General features: G+C 43.2%; 2 protein-coding genes across 3 annotated transcripts in view; both read right to left on the bottom strand.

Annotated features, from left to right (window-relative positions):
• mpp2b (MAGUK p55 scaffold protein 2b) overlaps positions 1-12,794 on the bottom strand; it is a 36,487-nt gene extending 23,693 nt beyond the window's left edge. The window contains exons 1-2 of one of the 2 annotated variants that reach the window (XM_076759812.1): positions 12,420-12,794; positions 3,331-3,410 (exon numbers count right to left, since the gene is read on the bottom strand). In XM_076759812.1, coding sequence (XP_076615927.1) covers positions 3,331-3,361 — 31 coding nt within the window. In that variant the 5' untranslated portion in view covers positions 3,362-3,410; positions 12,420-12,794. Of the gene's footprint in view, positions 1-1,208; positions 1,564-3,330; positions 3,411-12,419 lie in introns of those variants that run through there. The other variant, XM_076759811.1, reaches the window with a different exon arrangement.
• A 203-nt stretch (positions 12,795-12,997) lies between these two features.
• Positions 12,998-16,038, bottom strand: pyyb (peptide YYb). The gene is made up of 4 exons (XM_076760044.1): positions 16,009-16,038; positions 15,552-15,739; positions 13,797-13,877; positions 12,998-13,197 (listed from the first exon to the last, which is right to left on the bottom strand). Exons 2-4 carry the CDS (start codon positions 15,737-15,739, stop codon positions 13,173-13,175), a joined length of 294 nt encoding a protein of 97 aa, XP_076616159.1. The 5' UTR covers positions 16,009-16,038; the 3' UTR covers positions 12,998-13,172.
• Positions 16,039-17,659: the final 1,621 nt, after the last annotated feature.

The raw sequence follows: 17,659 nt of genomic DNA, 5'->3' as shown, positions 1-17,659 counted from the left end.
AGAGAGCCTCTGTGTTCTACAGCGTGTGTGTGTGTGTGTGTGTGTGTGTGTGTGTGTGTGTGTGTGTGTGTTTGCATGGAGAGGGGGTGAAAGTGAGAGAGTTATTTGAAGGTTGTGAGTCTGACACTTTGAGGCGTGCTGTCTCTGATCAGAACACTGTTGCATATGAATGACCCCCTACCTACTCACCATGAATGTACAATGCACTGGAGGTCTCTCTCCTTCTTTTCCCACACACACACACACACACACACACACACACACACACACACACACACACACACACACACACATAGTGAACTGATAGACAGGATGTGAATGCTTTGACAGAAAACGTGATTCATCATGGCTGTCACTGCTGTCTTGTCAAGCTACATTACCAAGCAGAGGATATCTTGCAACACGCTATACTGGGTGACATGCAGTGGACTTGGCAATGATGTAATGATGCTTCTAACCTTGACTAATTTAACATGGCAACATCAAATGGATGTAAGCAAATGACAGCTCAGAAATAGATATGGACACACACTCAGAACATATTACTGTGTAGTATGCATCGCCATGTAATATTAATAAACTCCATCAATTATGAATCGCATGTATGGTGCTTCCCACTCATGCTGCGTGAGCAAACATTATCTGTGCATTATCAGTCAAATACATACTTGCCTTTACACTGGCTGCTCCTCTTGTAATTACTTCTTATCGTTTCGCATTCTTTACTTATCTCAAAGTGCATTTTTCTGTCTCTCACTCTCTATCGCTCTCGCTTTATAATCAAGCTTCTCCTCGTAAATGAAAGAAAATATGACATGTTTTCACTGCGCCTTGCTGTCTCTTCTTCTTATTTTTCTTATCATATCCCTTCTTGTCTTTGGAGCCCGCCGCCTCAGATTCCTGTGCATCACATGCTGCCCTGGGTCCTAATCTGTCTCTGCTCATCTTCATCGCACTCTGGAGGCTTGAACCAGTGCACCAGTCACAGGTGCAATGCAAATTTAAGTCACCAACCTGCCCTCAGCCGCCAGCGTCTGCGTGAGCATACTGTCACCTGCTTAGCTGCGTTTTACCAGTGACTCAACCTTAGATCTTGGCTTCCCTACACTTTCTGTTCACTACATCTTTGTTAACCTTTGACAAACACATAGCCGGAGAACCATCCTGCATCCCCCACACACCCAGCAGGTAGGGATTTGTCCTCTTACCTTCTCCCCCCAGCTTGATTTCCAGGCCCTCCAAGGAGTTGGCCGAGTCCCCCTCCTCCAGGGAGAGCCTTCCAAATACGGCGCCAGCCATGGTGAGCAACACCTCTCTACAGTGCACACACTCACAGTAACACACCCAATACTGTATCTGAGGCAGACTGAGATCTCTCTCTCTCTCTCTCTCTCTCTCTCTCTCTCTCTCTCTCTCTGTCTCTCTCTCTCTCCCCTTCGGTCCCTGATTCTCTCCTCTTTATGCCAAACAGCTCCTCGCTCCTTCCTCCCTCTTCACCTGCTCTTGACGTGAATGTGTATAAGCTATGCCTGGCTGAGCGTCTTTTCCTCCGCATGAATGAATGGAAACGAGAGAGGGTTGTGTGCATGAGCAAAGGAAGGGGTGGGGTTGGGGAGGTGGGGGTGAAAGAGGGAGGGAAGTATGATGCTTTCTCTAAGAGGATGGAGAAAAGGAGGCAGGGCAATTTTCCCTCCAGGCTTCCCTGGAGGGGTTAACTTGGGAAAAGGCAGCAGAAGGTTGGCTCGTAGGAAGGAGGATCGGTAAAGGAGGTGGCGCGTAGGGAGCTGGCACACGCATGAGTGATGACCCTCCATTAATAATGTCATAGACACAGGTACAAACACAGCCAGCCTCGTAGAAGCACTGTAAGTGATGGGTGCTTATTAAGGAACGTATACTTGTGCTTTCTGAGATGCATATCTGAGGTCCTTTGCCGACAGGAGTTGAAAAATATCTGAATATCCATAAAACTGACCCTCCTCTAACCCTTCTCCAGGTCTGTGCAAAAAATAGCCTTGCTGAAAATGCTGCTTTTAAATGAAAAAAAAAAAGGCATGAGTCGCTTTCGAGAAACAATTTACTGTGTGTTACTAAAAATGCCAGTCATCTAGACTCAGCCCCTGGCTAGTGTACAAATCAAGACTGACTGACAGTCCATTACACAAAAGGAAACTCCGCACACATTTAACGTCTCCATGTAGCTGCTTTTCTGCCTCTATATGCCAGCTGACTGCCGCAATTTATTACCACACCATAAAATCCTATAAAGCTTTGAGTTCTAGATGTGGTCCTCTGTTCACCAATATACTGAGACTCTTAATTTCTCAGACATTTGGCCGTGGCTTTTCAATCTTTTATGTGTCTGGATCAAGTGCCCTCAGCGGTGAGTCAAGAGGAAATGCATGGAAGCGTGGCTACGTGCCAGGTAAGAGTTTAATGCGGGCACCTTTCTTCGGTGCTCAAACTAGGAAATATAATTCTACTGCTGTCACAGTACTGCATTTCCAACTTTGATATCAGTGCCAAGGTATACATCTAAAAATTCACTGTGACACAAAGCCAACAAGAAGGGCCATCAATGTGCCGCCAAATTTGACTTGGATCGCAGCAGTTCTGTGGAAACGTTTGCACAAGGGTGTAACACGTTTTTAATGTTTTAGGTAAAAATAATCACATATTTGGAGCAGTTGCCATGTTTTCAGTTATCATGCTGACTCATGCTGTCTGTTGTCAAGTGCCAGACTCAATGCCTTTACAAAATCTTTCCTTCAAATTCAATCGTTCACAGCACCTTTGAAATAGTACCAAACGGTCTTTGACATTTTAATCATAGAAAACAAACACCTTTCTTCAAATGAACATCCATTTCATCAAAAAAGTTGAATTTGGTGGGGGAAAAAAAAAACCCTATCCCTCTGGGATTCACACTGCGCTGTATCAGTCATCAATCCATCACTAAAGACTCACTTAACGCCTCCAGAGAAAAATGCACGTTCATGCCAGCACTCATCGTACCGCTGACCGCTAGTGCCAGAGTTGACGTGCATGTGTGCATGAGTGGAGGGCCGCGAAGGCTACAACAGCAAATCCTTGGAGGCATAAATGATCTAAGGCTGGAGTTTTAGCGCTCCATTAGCCAGCTCATTAAGTCACATTAGAACTCAGGAGATGAGATACATGTCCTGAGTGCTGGAATACCCACGAACCGTTCAGTGTCTCCTCCCTCTTCCCTCGCTCTCGATATCTCTCTCTCTCACTGACACACACACACACACACACACACACACACACAGAAAGATGCCCTCGTCATAGCGAGACCGAGCCACTTACCAGAGTCAGAGCTTGATGTTGCCACGGGCATTTTGAAAATTGGTTCCTCCCAGTATCCTCCGCAAAACTTGTTAGGTCAACTGCAATGAAAGAGAGTGCAAAGAGAGAGACGGGGGATGCGTTGAAAACACTGATGAAGTATTGATTGTGAATATGAATGCAAAATCCTTTGGCTGTCAGACCGCTGAGGCAGAATTAAGGTTGAAACAAGGGAAGGAACGTAATAGCTCCTCAGATAACTGGACTGTTTCACACAGAGCTCTTTTTTTTTCTTCTTTTTTTTTTTTTTTTTAGCTTTTGTATAGTTTTACAGCTATAAACTTCAAGTTCAAGACACGTTGGAAGTCTAAATCCAGCCATGACAAAGAAAACAAATCCTTTTCATAATCACAGCCAATGGATTTACGCACGCACACAGCTCATTCCTAATTTGTCTTAATGAGCTCCCACACGCGACTGGTCTCTAACTTTGTTTAACACCTATAAATAGACTCGCTGGTTGCCCTGGTAACACCCAAACAGTTCAAGCCGTCGTGTCCGTGGGCAATACAATTAACAGCAGATGGAAAGATCGAGCGAGCGAGTGAATGAGAGGGCAGGCCGGCTAGCGTTAGCTTAGCGAGGATCTCCATTGATTCTAATTGAGCTATTTAACATCAGGCAGCAGGAGAGGGCAGAAAGCGTCGCAGACAGACGACTGGGACATTCACAACTAGCATGTCAGGTGATGTGGAATTTGTGAAACACACAGAGTGAATAGCGATTAGGAGTTAAGGAGCGGGGAAGAGAAGCAGAATCAATAGTCGCGAGGAGAAACAGACAGAAGAAAATAAGAGAGGTGAGGAGAGAGCTGTCAGGCAGCTGAGGGGAAACGTGGTGGGGGACACCAAACAATAGCAACGGTGAGGAAGAACAGAGCGCCGCTGATGAGGACGAGACCACAGTATCCAAGGATGCTAATTCTTGGTTGCCATGACAATAGGTATCCATGGTGGAACCAGTACTGTGATGGCCAAAACCCAGCAATGCCACCACTGGGTCACTGCGTGTGAATGTGTGTGCGTGCGTCAACATAAAAATCCCGTTTCAGCCTCATCGTCAGTAATCAGACTGGGAGCGAGGAAGAGCCTCTTCACACGACGTTCCAGCATTAAACGAATGACATGAAAAGAGGCCAAACGGTGGCGCTATCAGGAAACACTTCGACACCCTGAAGGCTTCTTTCTGGCTTCCAGCAACAAACACTCGTCTCCGTTCAGATGGAATCACATTAATTAATTAATTTCCCTTCAAGCCCAGCGGTGTGTCATTTGATCCTCTGGGAACTCTGGGCAGCTGAACGGTTACAGCAAATGTCATATACACAACTGCAAAGTCACTGGTTCGATCTAGCTGGCGACCTTTGATGCATGTCCTGCCCCCCCCGCTCCCCCCTTATTTTCCTGTCTGCCTCTTCACCGAACTTGAAAAAAATGCCTCAAAAAAATTTCTCTGTGCTGAGATCAAAGTGTTCCCAAATCCTATTTGTTCAGATATTTGCAGCTTTTGTGTCATCATCTTAATAACTATGAAACGTCACCCCTCTGCAGAACAGCACATTTCAATAATCCAAATATATCTGAATTTCTGGAAGGGATGTGGGACACCTGTCCAATTACTGCTTTTCATACGTTCATCTGAATCAGAGTTGGAATGATCCACCTAACTTGGCATGGATTTCATTACTCTAAATGAGAGGCTACATTAAATGCATCCTTCCATAAACCTATTATCCACCTCTCAGTAATCCCTGCAGTAACCTGGTTTATTTGGCCATATGTTGTGATCCTGTCCATGGTTTCTGGTCTTCTATATTTAACTCCCTCTCTTTGCCTTATGTAATAAATCTATTTCTCCTAACCCACGGACATGTCATATCATGTTTGGAATAGTACCACTTGAACTCAGTGGAACTGACTCATAGAGAAAAGCTGTCACATTTTTCAAGTGCCTTTCTCTGTGTGTATCAATTCTGATTAAGTGTAGGCGACTTCATTATGTTTTCGAGGTTAGTGATTGTTCATCTTTTCTTTCATCTTTAAGTTAAATGCTCTCATTTCACAGAGATTTCTTTCCTTTCTTTTCTTTCGGGGGGTGCGTGTGAGTATTCAGGGTCCGTACATAAAAGCATGTAAGCCAAGCAGTGCCCGCTGGATCACTAGTAGGGACGTGTTTACTTGATTAACAGCTGTAGCTGCTTCTACTGGTGTGACACTGAAGCACATTCTTAGATGCTGAAGGACCAAGTGCTTTTGTAAAACTCTGATCTATGCGGATCAGGTCCTTAATACCACATACCAGTCCTCCAGGCTTATCCGTGGCATCCTGTGTTTGCACTGTGAAATGACAGAGCTTGTTAAAAGTATGCAGAGACCACACGGCCGCTAAGAAGTCAAAGCCGATTGCAGCAGAGCTTGGCCGTGCTGGAGCTGAGCTGACACACTGGGGGGGGCGGGGGGGGTGGCTGGGAAGGGTGGAAGGTTTGAGGGTGGGCAGGATGTTCTCTGCGCTCTCTGCCAGTCCCCCTGGTTCTTATTTTATATTACTGATGAGGAAAAACTGGCCAGGATCTAATGATGGTGCAGCCAGCAGTGGTGGCATTTTCTTACAGAGCAGCAAATCCCCGCAACCGAGGGTTAAATAGGTGTCCTTAATAATCCCATTAAGACTGACACTGAAGTTGAACAGTGTGTAGATAAGTGATCCTTCAATCAGGTCAAAATGGGTATTTTCACACTCACTGTCTTTGCTGCAGCTGTACAAGTCAGTCAGTCTGTCTCCAGAGTAATATCTTATGTATGTAAACTGCCCCTGATTTACCCTCTTTCTCCATCAGCCAACTCACACACTCACACACTCACACACACATAAATGCAGTATCACACACTTAAACAGATCTCCAGCTCCCTTGCTGTATTGCATGAAGAGAGCAGCTCAATAGCACAGCTGCAATGACGTCACATTTGCAGACCTGCTATCATCTCCACAAGAGGCCAGCTGGATGTTTGTGTGTGTGTGTGTGTGTGTGTGTGTGCGTGTGTGGTTTTCATGCGTGCACACAGATCTATGATTATGTTTCTAGACATTTTTGATGTTCCTTACAGAACAGCCCTTTCCAGTGTAACAATAGCCTCAGTTTAAACTCCTGCATCGCCCAAGCCTTACATAACCAGTAATGAGGGAAAAGGTCATGGCTTTGGTGCCTGAAAATATCCCTAAAATTCATGGGAATAAGTGCTACAGCCAACTTTTTTTTTTGGTTTGCTTTTCAAAATGAGATTGGACGTCTCCTTCTGCTATACTTCTGCTGTGCTTTGAGGTTTGTAACCTATTTGCTTCAAACTCTCTTCTCCTTTGCTTTCTAAGAATATTGTGAAGCTACAGCTGCACATGAAAACGACATCATGTGGGAAAGGTTTTTATCACACATTTCTCTGTGAGCAAAGATCCCCAGCACTGGTTGAGGAAAGCATCTATTTCCTTGAAGGTAGTTCAAGGTAGCACATGCAGACAAATAATACAGACAGCTGCTAATAAAGCCTGCATCTGAAGGTTCGGCTGTTGGAAATGGCATCTTCCAGCACACTTCAGCCTGGGGCAATGACACAAGTGGTGGCCCAGGTGTTTGTACTCCAAGTGTAAAATGCCTCGAGCTGTTCCCACAGTGAGGCCACATTAAAGCCTGTAAACATGCTCGCTCACACACACATGCACGCACGCACATGCCCCGGCGACCAAACAAGTCTTAATCCACACATGCAGGCTGGCGTCAGGCCTAAAAATAACCCTGTGCTCCCACAGGTTCAGCTCCTCTCATTACTTTACAAGGGAAAACTGTCGTATCCAAGACAACCACGAGCGGCTCCTCGCCTTCTCCCCCAGTGCTTTTCCATGGCAACAAGGGAAAATGCGTAAAATAATAATAAGTTGGAGCTAAAATTGGGTCTATTTTTTTTTGGATTTGAGTTCCACTTCAAACGAGAGTTGCTCTATATGAGGAAATCAGCGTCATAGCTGTGTAAAAAATAAAAGAGCGTGGCGTTTACACAATAGGCAAGAAATCAATTCTGACTGTTTACCAACCAAACATAAGGCTTTAACAGCTCTCAGGCTATAATGAATGTCTTTTTACTTTGACTTCAAACCTATTGTATTCAGCTCCAGTGGCCTGAGAGCAGCACATTAACCTCTCCTCATCACACTGTTTCTACAGCTCCAGAAACTACTTTAAACAGAGCTAATAAAAAATAATAACTTTAAGACACTTCACAGATTTTTACCTTATAGTGGTAAGTGAAAGGTCAGCAAAGTACATTTTATTTTTTTATTAAAAAAATCTAAACTAATGGGATTCTTGACAGCACCGACTTAAACTTAACGGGTCAGTTCACCCAAACCACAAAAGAACATTTCCTCGCAGAGCTGTGAAATAATCTGCCTGTGAAACCTTTGCTGCCTCCTCAACACAATGTGTCACTTTTGCAGCCAAAAGCAATGAAAAATAACATTTGACAAAAACAAAAAAATCACTGAGAAGACATCATGTCCTCAGAAAGAAAAACAAACCCGCCCTCAAGTACCTTAAAGAAAGCACCGAGGTGTTTAAGCTTCTCTGCTGTCAAACGAAACTCTGGATTAAACTCTTTCCCAACAGATAATATTAAAGGAATTCATTCAGTGTTGCCTTCTGGGGCTCATATCAACACCCAAGTCACTACAAACGCCTGAACAAATCAAAATAAAGTGTGGACGTCTTCTGAAGGAGAGGATAAATTCAAGTGCAGCGTAAAGCCGTGTGCTGCACGGCTGAATGATTCTGAAAATTAAGCTGTGTCATGCTCCTCGCATGCATATTGATGCACACAATGTGCTACTGCTTGTCAGTGAGAAAGCAGCAGGGAAAAGAACAATCCATGTATTTTTCCAAGAAGCACACTGAACAATGAAACTTAACGTGCCTTGAAAAGTCTAATCGGAAATGATCAGCCACCAGCTCACAGCTTTGGAACTCATTAGGCCCCACAGGCAACTCAGAGATCCAAAAAAAAAAAAAAAGAAAGCAAGAGTCGAATTCATCATCTCCTGTGTAATTATTAGTATTTTGTGATGTATGGTTTTATTACTAAAGAGCAACCACCATCAATAGATATCACTCCATGGCAGACATCTAATAAAACCTGATGATCTCAGTGCTGCGGGTACTCCTTTTCCCCCAGCTGATACAGATTGTAATTAATGTAATTAGAATTAAATGTCATGTACATACCACTGAGAGGCTAAAGGACTCAGGCAAAGCACTGAGAGCCAACCGGGGGGAGCGTTTACAATCACCACCCTGCCGGGATTTCATTAAAGAGCCCCACTTCTCCGAGGAAGCAGCCAAGATGGAACGAGCGAAATGAAAGTTGCTGTTTCAACGTCACTCAAATGTGTCTTGAGAGAAACTCTGGAGGTTAAAGCCTGAAAATCAAACAGCAAATTCCAAAAAAAAAAAAACCCATATTTGTTGGAATTTATTAAGGTGCAGTACCGAATTTGCAAACTGTGAAGAGGCTCCAGCTCTGTGGCTCCATCCTAAACTACAACAAAGAGCCTAAAAATAAATATGAATTCGATCAGATGATGCTGTCTGACAGACATTTGACTGTCTGTCATAATCAAAGTCATAATGGCATCATATCGTATGGCCACGCGTGTCGATGGCGTTTCCTGTAGACAGCTGCACCAAAGAGCACAGCGTTACCTACAGAGACACATTTGGTAAATTAAAGTTCAGTGCTTGCTGACATGCAAAGAAGGGACACAGAAAGCTGTGTGAGACATGCATGTAGAGGAGACCCACCACCACACACACACACATACAAATCGCATTAATATTTGAGAGCCCATTAGCTGCTATTAGACAGCAGCTAACGTTAGCATTTGATAGTGTTACACAACACGATAGGAAAGGTGCAAATTAATTCTGATTCATCAGCTCACATCTTGGGCCTGAAGAGGCCGACGTGCCGTCTTCATTAAATTGGTTTGCAACCTTCATTACATCCAGTGCACTTTACTTGAAGGCTTTAATAAAAGTGTCCAAGATGTGTCTTGATGTTTCAGAATTAATTTACACCTTTTCTATTGTATCATGTAACACTATCAAATGGAGAGTTAATGTTAGCTTGGAAGTGGTTGAATGTAACAGTAGCTAACGCGTTATCAAATATGCTGCTTTACTTTGAAATTTGGCCCTCCAGACTTTCTCTATGGATTGTCTTTTCAGTTGTGGATCAATCAGGAAGCAGTGAAATAATAAGAATTTCCAATCACATTCGCCATTAAAAACCCATGTATATAAACATAATGATTAAAAACGGGAGGATGCAGGCGTCACTTTGATGCCGCAGCCTGTGCGTGTGGAGATGGGGACGAGGTGGCAGGTGTGAGAGTAAATGAGCAGATCATTTTTATGAATGACACCACGGAGGTTGGGAAAAAGATGCTGAGACTGTGTGAAACTGCTGCACATTAATCTCCCTGTGGAATCCAGTGTGGATGGGTCCTACTTCTGAAGCCTTTCTGTGTGCCAGCTACAGTTGATTAGAATTCCTGTTTGATGCAGTAATTAATCACTCCGTCCGTCAAAGCAGAAAAACTGCACCGCGTCACTGCACCATTGAAAGTGTCCATATTAAGATATTCGGTATGTGACGTCAAAGAAGCTGAATGAGTTCTCTCTTCAGTATATGAAGATCTGTGTGAGGATCAGGGGTCACACAGGGATAACTCTTTGAACTGTTCAAAGCGTGTGAACAATGTTAAAGGATTTATATTAATTAAATGTCAAGTATGCATTAGTCTGAGGCTGACATGTCCTGGTCACGTTGTCTACACCGCCACGCTGCTGTTTTTGACCTGGTTTGATCCAACTCAATGTCTCATACAAAATGTATTCAAATCCTCCTGAGAGCCTTTAGAGTGAAGGACATTTTTTGAAGTTTAAAGAATCCCACTTCAAGCAGAGTTCTCAAGTAGAGTTTCTACTGAGGAACCAGACCTGCTCATCTTGTAGCCAATCCCCAAAGCTGCCAAAAGCAGGGAAATTTATGGTAAACCATCCACTTTCAAAACAGAAAGTGATAAGAAAGTTGAAGCTTCTTTAATCCCGGTCAAAAGCTCTTTGAAATAAAACTTATACGGCTGTGGTTTGATATGAAACTTCAAGTGTGCGGACGTACATCTGTATAGTCTGGACTACATCAGTGCCTTTGTGTAAAAGGGTTTTCACCAACAAAATACAATATGCACTGACTGTAAACAGAAAATCAGACATTTCTCCTTTGCTGCCGTGTCATGCACAGTCTAATAAGAATCCTTACATTAACTGAACTGACCAAACACATTTCCTCCAACTTTGAACCTTGAAGTAGCTTGTTGACGAGGTCTAATGGTTTAAGTTATCAAATGAATTTGCATGTAAACTGAAGTCATGTTACTGTAATGGCCCTCCAATATTCCCTTCCAGTACAACAAGCAGCACAGCACCAACTTCACACTGCTCTGAGTCGTTATCTGCCTGAATAGTCACAGATGAATAGTGCATGTCCTTTACCACTTACAATACAGTAACCTCTTTCTTGCTGGCAGAGGACATTTGAATACTTCCTCTGCAGTAATAAAATGTCCTCACAGTGTGACACATAAGAGAGGATAAGACAGAAAAGACAACATCATAGATGTCTGAGCAATACTCATAATCACCAGCTGAACTTGGGCAGACTTTAACCATGTTTATGCAAAAGATGAACTAAAAAAATTAAGGCAATTGAGGTGAAAATATAGGCCTAACATCAGTGGTTGGGCAAGAAATAAGGTGCTATGTATAAAACTGGAAAAGTAACATGCTTGAAGAGGCAAAGTGAGCGTTTATGAAGAAATCTGGAAACCATTTTAACTCTTATGTAAGATACAGCGACGTCTGAAATCTCCTCCTGAACGGAGAATTGGGTCAGGCTTAAACATAAACTAACTGGATACCTCACGAGGAAAGAAAGGTACGCTTTATTTAGCCATTCCTTTCTTTTTGGTTTTTTTTTTAGGTATATTTGATTCTCATTTTTCCTTCCGGACATCGTTGAACTGTTTCGATCTAGTCTTTCTGATGATCTTCTCGTGACATTTGTTATGTATGCAACAGGTGATGAAACCACAAACGGCGCTGCTTATAAACTGTTCAAAGACATGTAACAGAGGATAGTGGGTATGTTTTGAACAAATGTTGTCGAAATCATAAATCTAAACATCTTAAATCTGGTTAGGACCATTTGGGATTATTTAATTACTTAATTGGCAAACTGAACCTCGCTCTCTGGTCAAACCGTAGTCCATTCATTATAAAACACTGCATTAAAATCTCTTTGTTTGTTTGTGTTATCATTCTAAAGCAACAGGACAGATCTCTCTCTCACTAATGTTTATTTATCCTACATGTCAGACAAACAAACACAGCACCTGTCCTTCTATTGGTCCACACGCGCTCAAACATCTGTGCACGTTCCCGAATGTGTGGGCATGCGCAATGGCAGAGAACAGGTGCATGACGCGCATCCAGTCGTTATCAACATTATTGTTTGAATTCATGTCCAGCGCTCAGATGAAGGCACATTATGCCTGAATTAGGCCGTAAAGGCGGATGTTTAACCTGCCGCGGCCGCTGTGCAGGTGTGAACAGCCTGAGGTCAATGAGGCCAGTTTAATCCAAATTTCGTGTGGCTGCTGATTGAGGCAGATAAACGGCGCACGAGCCCATGGTGGAGGTAATGCGTAGCTTTCTCGTGCTTAATGTGCGCTTCCTCGTTGTCGGAGGAAGAAAATGATACACGAGGCTAAACAAAAGGTGGTTTAAACGCCATTGATACAAAAGATACGTAAAATAGTATCTAAGTGCGTGTACCAGCATCCACCTGGCGAAGGTGGACTACATCTTGAAAACGGCGTTAACGCTGCCCACAAACCCCAAACTACACACCACGATCCGCTGATGAAAAACAGCTCGAGGCGCTCACCTGCCCGGTCACCTTTCTCCGGATGCCTCTTCGGTCTGAGATGCAGCAGCTCTTGGAGACGTCTCCTCGCAGTTGTTAGACGGTGGCAGGTCCTGTTAAATCTATGCGGTCACTTTCACAACACCGAAGCCAACAGCAACCCACACGAACTGCTATCTTTAACGAGACCTTACCTAAAACGGCTCGCGCGCTCTTACAAATAGCTCCATTGATTAAAAGCCAATTGGCTGCTCCGTCAGCACTGATCCTGATTCCCGAAGGATGTCCGGGAAGGGTTTCTGATCACAACCGCGTCTTCCGCTGTGGTACCCCGGTGTGAAGTTGAAGCGTGTCTGCTGCCGTCGATATGAACCCGAGCAGGAGCAGCGAGAAGACACGCGAACTTGCAGACGGACTTATCCTAGTGATATAGTGACATCTAGTGGCAGTGGCAAGAAGAGCACGTACGTGTGGTTTTACTCAGAAGTTAATGAAGAAAAAACAAAGCATGTGTGTCTACTTAATACTTTCATTCCATTGAGTTCTTTATTGTAAAGAGATTGATTTTGATACAAATTATTTACATTTTTGGCCACAGAATAAACAGATAGAGGGGAAGACAAACAGAGAGAGAGAGAGATTTGCATGCACATTAAATAATTAACCTGGAGAGCCACAAAGTCCAGTGCGGGTTGTGACTTGAGGATCTCACTGTTGTTTGATTGTTGATGAATCGAGGGATCGGGTTGGGGGGGCGTCGGTAAGGGTTAAGATTTACCACTGATCACCATAGTCTGAGCTGTAAGAGAAGAAGGTTAATCAGGATTGAGACAGTGTGACCATGATGTGACCAATAAGATGTGTAACTCCACAGTGAGATAACAGTAAAATGATTTTGACAAGGAGAATCAAGCACAGTGATGGAGTCCTTCTGCAGCAATGAAACAATCGAACAATATTTTGGACCAATTTGGCAGAGTTGTGTTGTCACTATTTGAAATGAGGAACAGACTCACTTAAAAGGCAAAAAATTAGACAGCAGGCAAAGGTAATGGGTTAAGTGTCAAAACTGTTTTGGAAGATGAAAAATTGCTTCATTTGATTTCAGGAATTTTCTTGATAAATGTCAAGATCCTCCTTTATTTGTAATGACAAGCTACCTGTCATATTTCGAATCACGGTGTGGATCCTTCCCCTTTCCATCCTGCAAATGCAGTTTTAATTACATACTGGATATTTCCTTTGCCCAGTTAGTTTGCGGGCTTTCCCACATCTTCAATTTCAGGCACACAAAAACTGTCGATTTCTGACTTTAGTCTGAAATCTCTGGTGTCAGTATCAGCCTTTACAAGTCTAAAGTGACTGAACCAGATATGTTTTCTCATCTGTTTCTCTCACCGTGGTTCAGTGTCTTGGCTGGAATCAGCTCCAAACAGCAGCCACGCCATCGCCTGCTCGGGGGTCGACCTCTTCCCATACCTGCAAACACCAGCCATGAAATGACAACCAAATACGATCGGCTCCTTCTCCTTCATGTGAAACCGGTCTCTGCTTTATGCCGGTGTCGCTCTGTCAGCAGTTCACTGGGTGCTCTGGTGGTGTGACCCTCCCATCGGCCTCGCTATGAATTTCAACTATGGGACATCTTTTTTTTTTTTTTTTTTTTGTGAACAGGGCAAGTTAGCTGCACACACCCTGTTGGGATTTTATCAGTACTGCTTCTCTGTTTGGTTTAAATCACAGATCAGCCAAGCAATTATACGAAAGGAGAGTTTTCAGGTTCACAGACCAGTGTCCAGCAAGGCAAACACAACAAGCTCCTCCGCCTTTGTCTTTTCAGGTGTCTTTGCTAAAATCAATGTCCTGGGCACTGAAGAGAAAACCTGCCTTTGTTTGAGGCATCAGGGGCCACACTGTGAGGCCTCTGAGTGCAATGATACATCCATCCTCTTTAATGACTGACAGGAGGGTCAATGATGAGAATATACACCCAGTATTTTCTCCAGCTGGAACCACAAAACCCAGTCTTACACATGCCTTTATCAAGCAGGGATAGTGTGTCTGATAACAGTTATCTGATCAACACTCTGACCAGTCATACAATCTTTGCCATATTTAGGTATGACAGAAAACTTAAAAATCAAAAATTAACAGGTTTTAAAAAACTCTGTGCTACATGTTGACGTTCCAAAAGTGCATCACTGCAACGTCATGTAAGAATAAAGAGCCAAGAGTCCTCCTCGGCCTGCCAAAAAAAGGGGCTGCACTCTTGAGAAAAGTCTTGACGTATGGTGGAAGACGTCATGACACAACTGTGAGGGCTCGATGCCCCCATGTGTCTCTCCTTGCTAACGTGTCCTTGAGCCAGAGGCTTAATCCCTCACAGCAGGGGGTGGACGCCCTGTCTGACCCACCAGAGGATGAAAAGATACCAAATCACTGCAAGTTTTTCAGCATTTCTTAATCCTTCAGCACTTCCAGGTGATACACGCGGTGGTGAAAAGTAACGCAGTACATTTACTCAAGTGTTGTACTGAAGGACAAATTTGATGTAATCTCCGTTTTCTGTTACCTTGTACTTCTACTCCATTACATTTGGAGGAAATTGTTGTACTTTTTGCTCTAATGCATTTATTGGACAACTTTAATTTCTAGTTACTTTGCAGATTTTGTTTAATACAAAATATATTCAACCAATGAATTATGATATAACATCATAGATTAAGAAATAACTTCACTGCTCCATGAGCAGAAATTCACAAGCTACCCCGCAGGTAAACTATATAAAGTAGTTCAACCAGCTTCAACATTCAAGTTAGCACATTAATGGAGCAAAAATTATAATTCAACAATCTTAATTTGTATTATTCTGAAATATACCGTTCTGGAAAATGAGTACTTTTACCGTTGGTACTTGTAAACTGAAATGCATGACTTTTACTTGTAACATAGTATTTCTACAACGTGGTATTGCTCCTTGATCATTGTCACAAACTCCCAAACCTGCTTCATCCCAGAGGTTGTTGTTCAAAACTTCACCCGCAGTGTTAAATAAACTGAAGGGATGATCGCTCCAGGGATCTCTGACACTGTCCCTGCATCGTTTGGTTGAAGGAGATGCTTCAAAATCTCGTTCGGGTGAAGCTGACTTACCTCTGCCTGGTGATGAGGTTGACATAATGCCTGACAGCTGCTTGGTATTTGGCCCAGTCCTCCGGCGAGGCGTTGCTCCCCGGGCTCTCCGGTTTGGGAGGGTAAGCGTCCGCGAAGCTGCTCAGACACACCAGCAGGCAGGCGACGAGCGCTGCGAACATCATCCAAGATCTCAGCGTGCTGGCCATCTGAGGAGGAGGAGGACAAATACCATGGATGGATTTCCCTCGAGGATTATATATTATGTTCTCGAGAAAAACAAACAAACAAAAAAAAACTCTTGAATGAACTTTTGCTCAAGTCAAAATATCATTGCGCGTTGAAGGTGTCCATTTCTCACACTTCATACCCAATATCATGTGAAATATTTAATCACAAAATACTCGCAGTAATCTTTCTAGGATGTGGTTTTAAAAAAAAATGGAGATTAAAGAAGCAGTAAAGTCAGATAACTTACTTTTTGACAGTTGTCTGTTGCTGTGGTCACTCCGGCGGGGCGCCTGTCGTGCTGCTGCGCTCTCGGTTCCTGGGGTTGGTTATATAGTGCTGGATGGATACCTGATGTAACACTAACCACACCCCTCGCCTCAGCAGCAGCGTGAAGACGGGGCACTTAACTAAATATTCACACTACTTAGAGTATTTGACTTTCAGCTGAGTTCCGAAGCTTATTTGATGCAAATACACATGGAGACATTAACATTAAACTTGAAATTGGAATTTAAAATTTAAAGACTTATCCATTTCCCCCTTTTATGGAAGTTTACTTGCAGCACACCACCCATGTATGATCATGAAACAAACAGACTAATAGAGTACATAAAACCATAAAATAGACCCCTGCTCTGTTTTATGACTTCAAATCATGGTCCACAGCATAAGCTTCAGTAACGTAAGTACCATGCTTGCACTTGTAAATCAAGTATAGGGTTTACTGGCTTGTTCAATGTGTACTTGGCCCGTCTTAGTATTCTTTCTACCCATATGCGCTGTAACAATCCTGTAGGTGATGCATTGCTAGATGCTCAAAGTGGATGAGAGTGATGTGCAGGTAACCTCAGAAAGTTGTAGAAAACACAAAGCATTTCCAAAAGAATGGACACAAACCTGCACCCCCCCACACTGAGGTCCTTTCACCAGGCAGCGACAACGCTCCACCGGGGTTCAGAAATCACAACAGAACAACGACAGAATAATAAACACTTGAAATGATGCACAGCACTTAAACAATCAGAGAAAGGTGGGATGACCTGCTAACCTGCAGTATGTAGTGCTCGCACCAGCTATTACAGTCTAAACCTGTAGTCTCAGTCCATTCATCACTTATTCTGAGGTTTACACCAGGGTTTCGGTGTGAAATACTATTACTGAGGTTTCTTCTGCAGCTTTCTGAAAATGCAAAATGGAAAGTGAGTTTTGAATGCTGAGTTATCTGGAATTGTCATGACAGTGATGGTCAGCATGAATAACAGGTAAATTAATTTGTTGTTGCTTTTTTTAAAAACAAACAGTGAATTTCTTGCAGTTGCACAGAGTGCGTTGTAATCAGAATCATCCAATTGTGTTATTGACTCCAGCCTCTGTGCAAGGCTAGTTAACGACACGTTTATCGATGTGAAGCCACCAAAATTACATTCTAAAATACAGACAGGGTTTATTTAAAACAGTTCAACAACTTTTTCTTTAAAGAACGAAAATACATAAACTGTCACCGTGTTTTTGAAGTACTGGACAAATGTAAAATCACTGATAATCATTTCTGTATGTATCTGATGCAGGAATGATGAAGCCTAACTTGTGCAATCATTAGCCCCTTCACCTTTGGCCTTCTACGCACCCATCACCCCTGCATGCATTATTCAGACGGTGATAAAACCATTAATATGGTCTGGAGGTGGAGGTCATAGGCTGCGGTGTCCACAGATCAATAATACCACTGTGTTGCACACGCTCACACCTTCACGGTAGTAATTGTCTTACGATTGAATTAAATGATTTGTCGAAGTGTTGCTGCGTCGAATATCCATTTTATTATTTTGCCTTTTCAGAGAGACTTTGAGGGCGAGTGTGGACCAGTGTGGCACGTACGACACGAGCACACAATCGCA

The sequence above is a fragment of the Chaetodon auriga genome, chromosome 20 (assembly GCF_051107435.1).
Source record: "Chaetodon auriga isolate fChaAug3 chromosome 20, fChaAug3.hap1, whole genome shotgun sequence".
NCBI lineage: Eukaryota > Metazoa > Chordata > Actinopteri > Chaetodontiformes > Chaetodontidae > Chaetodon > Chaetodon auriga.
This window is presented reverse-complemented; position numbering and strand designations above follow the sequence as displayed.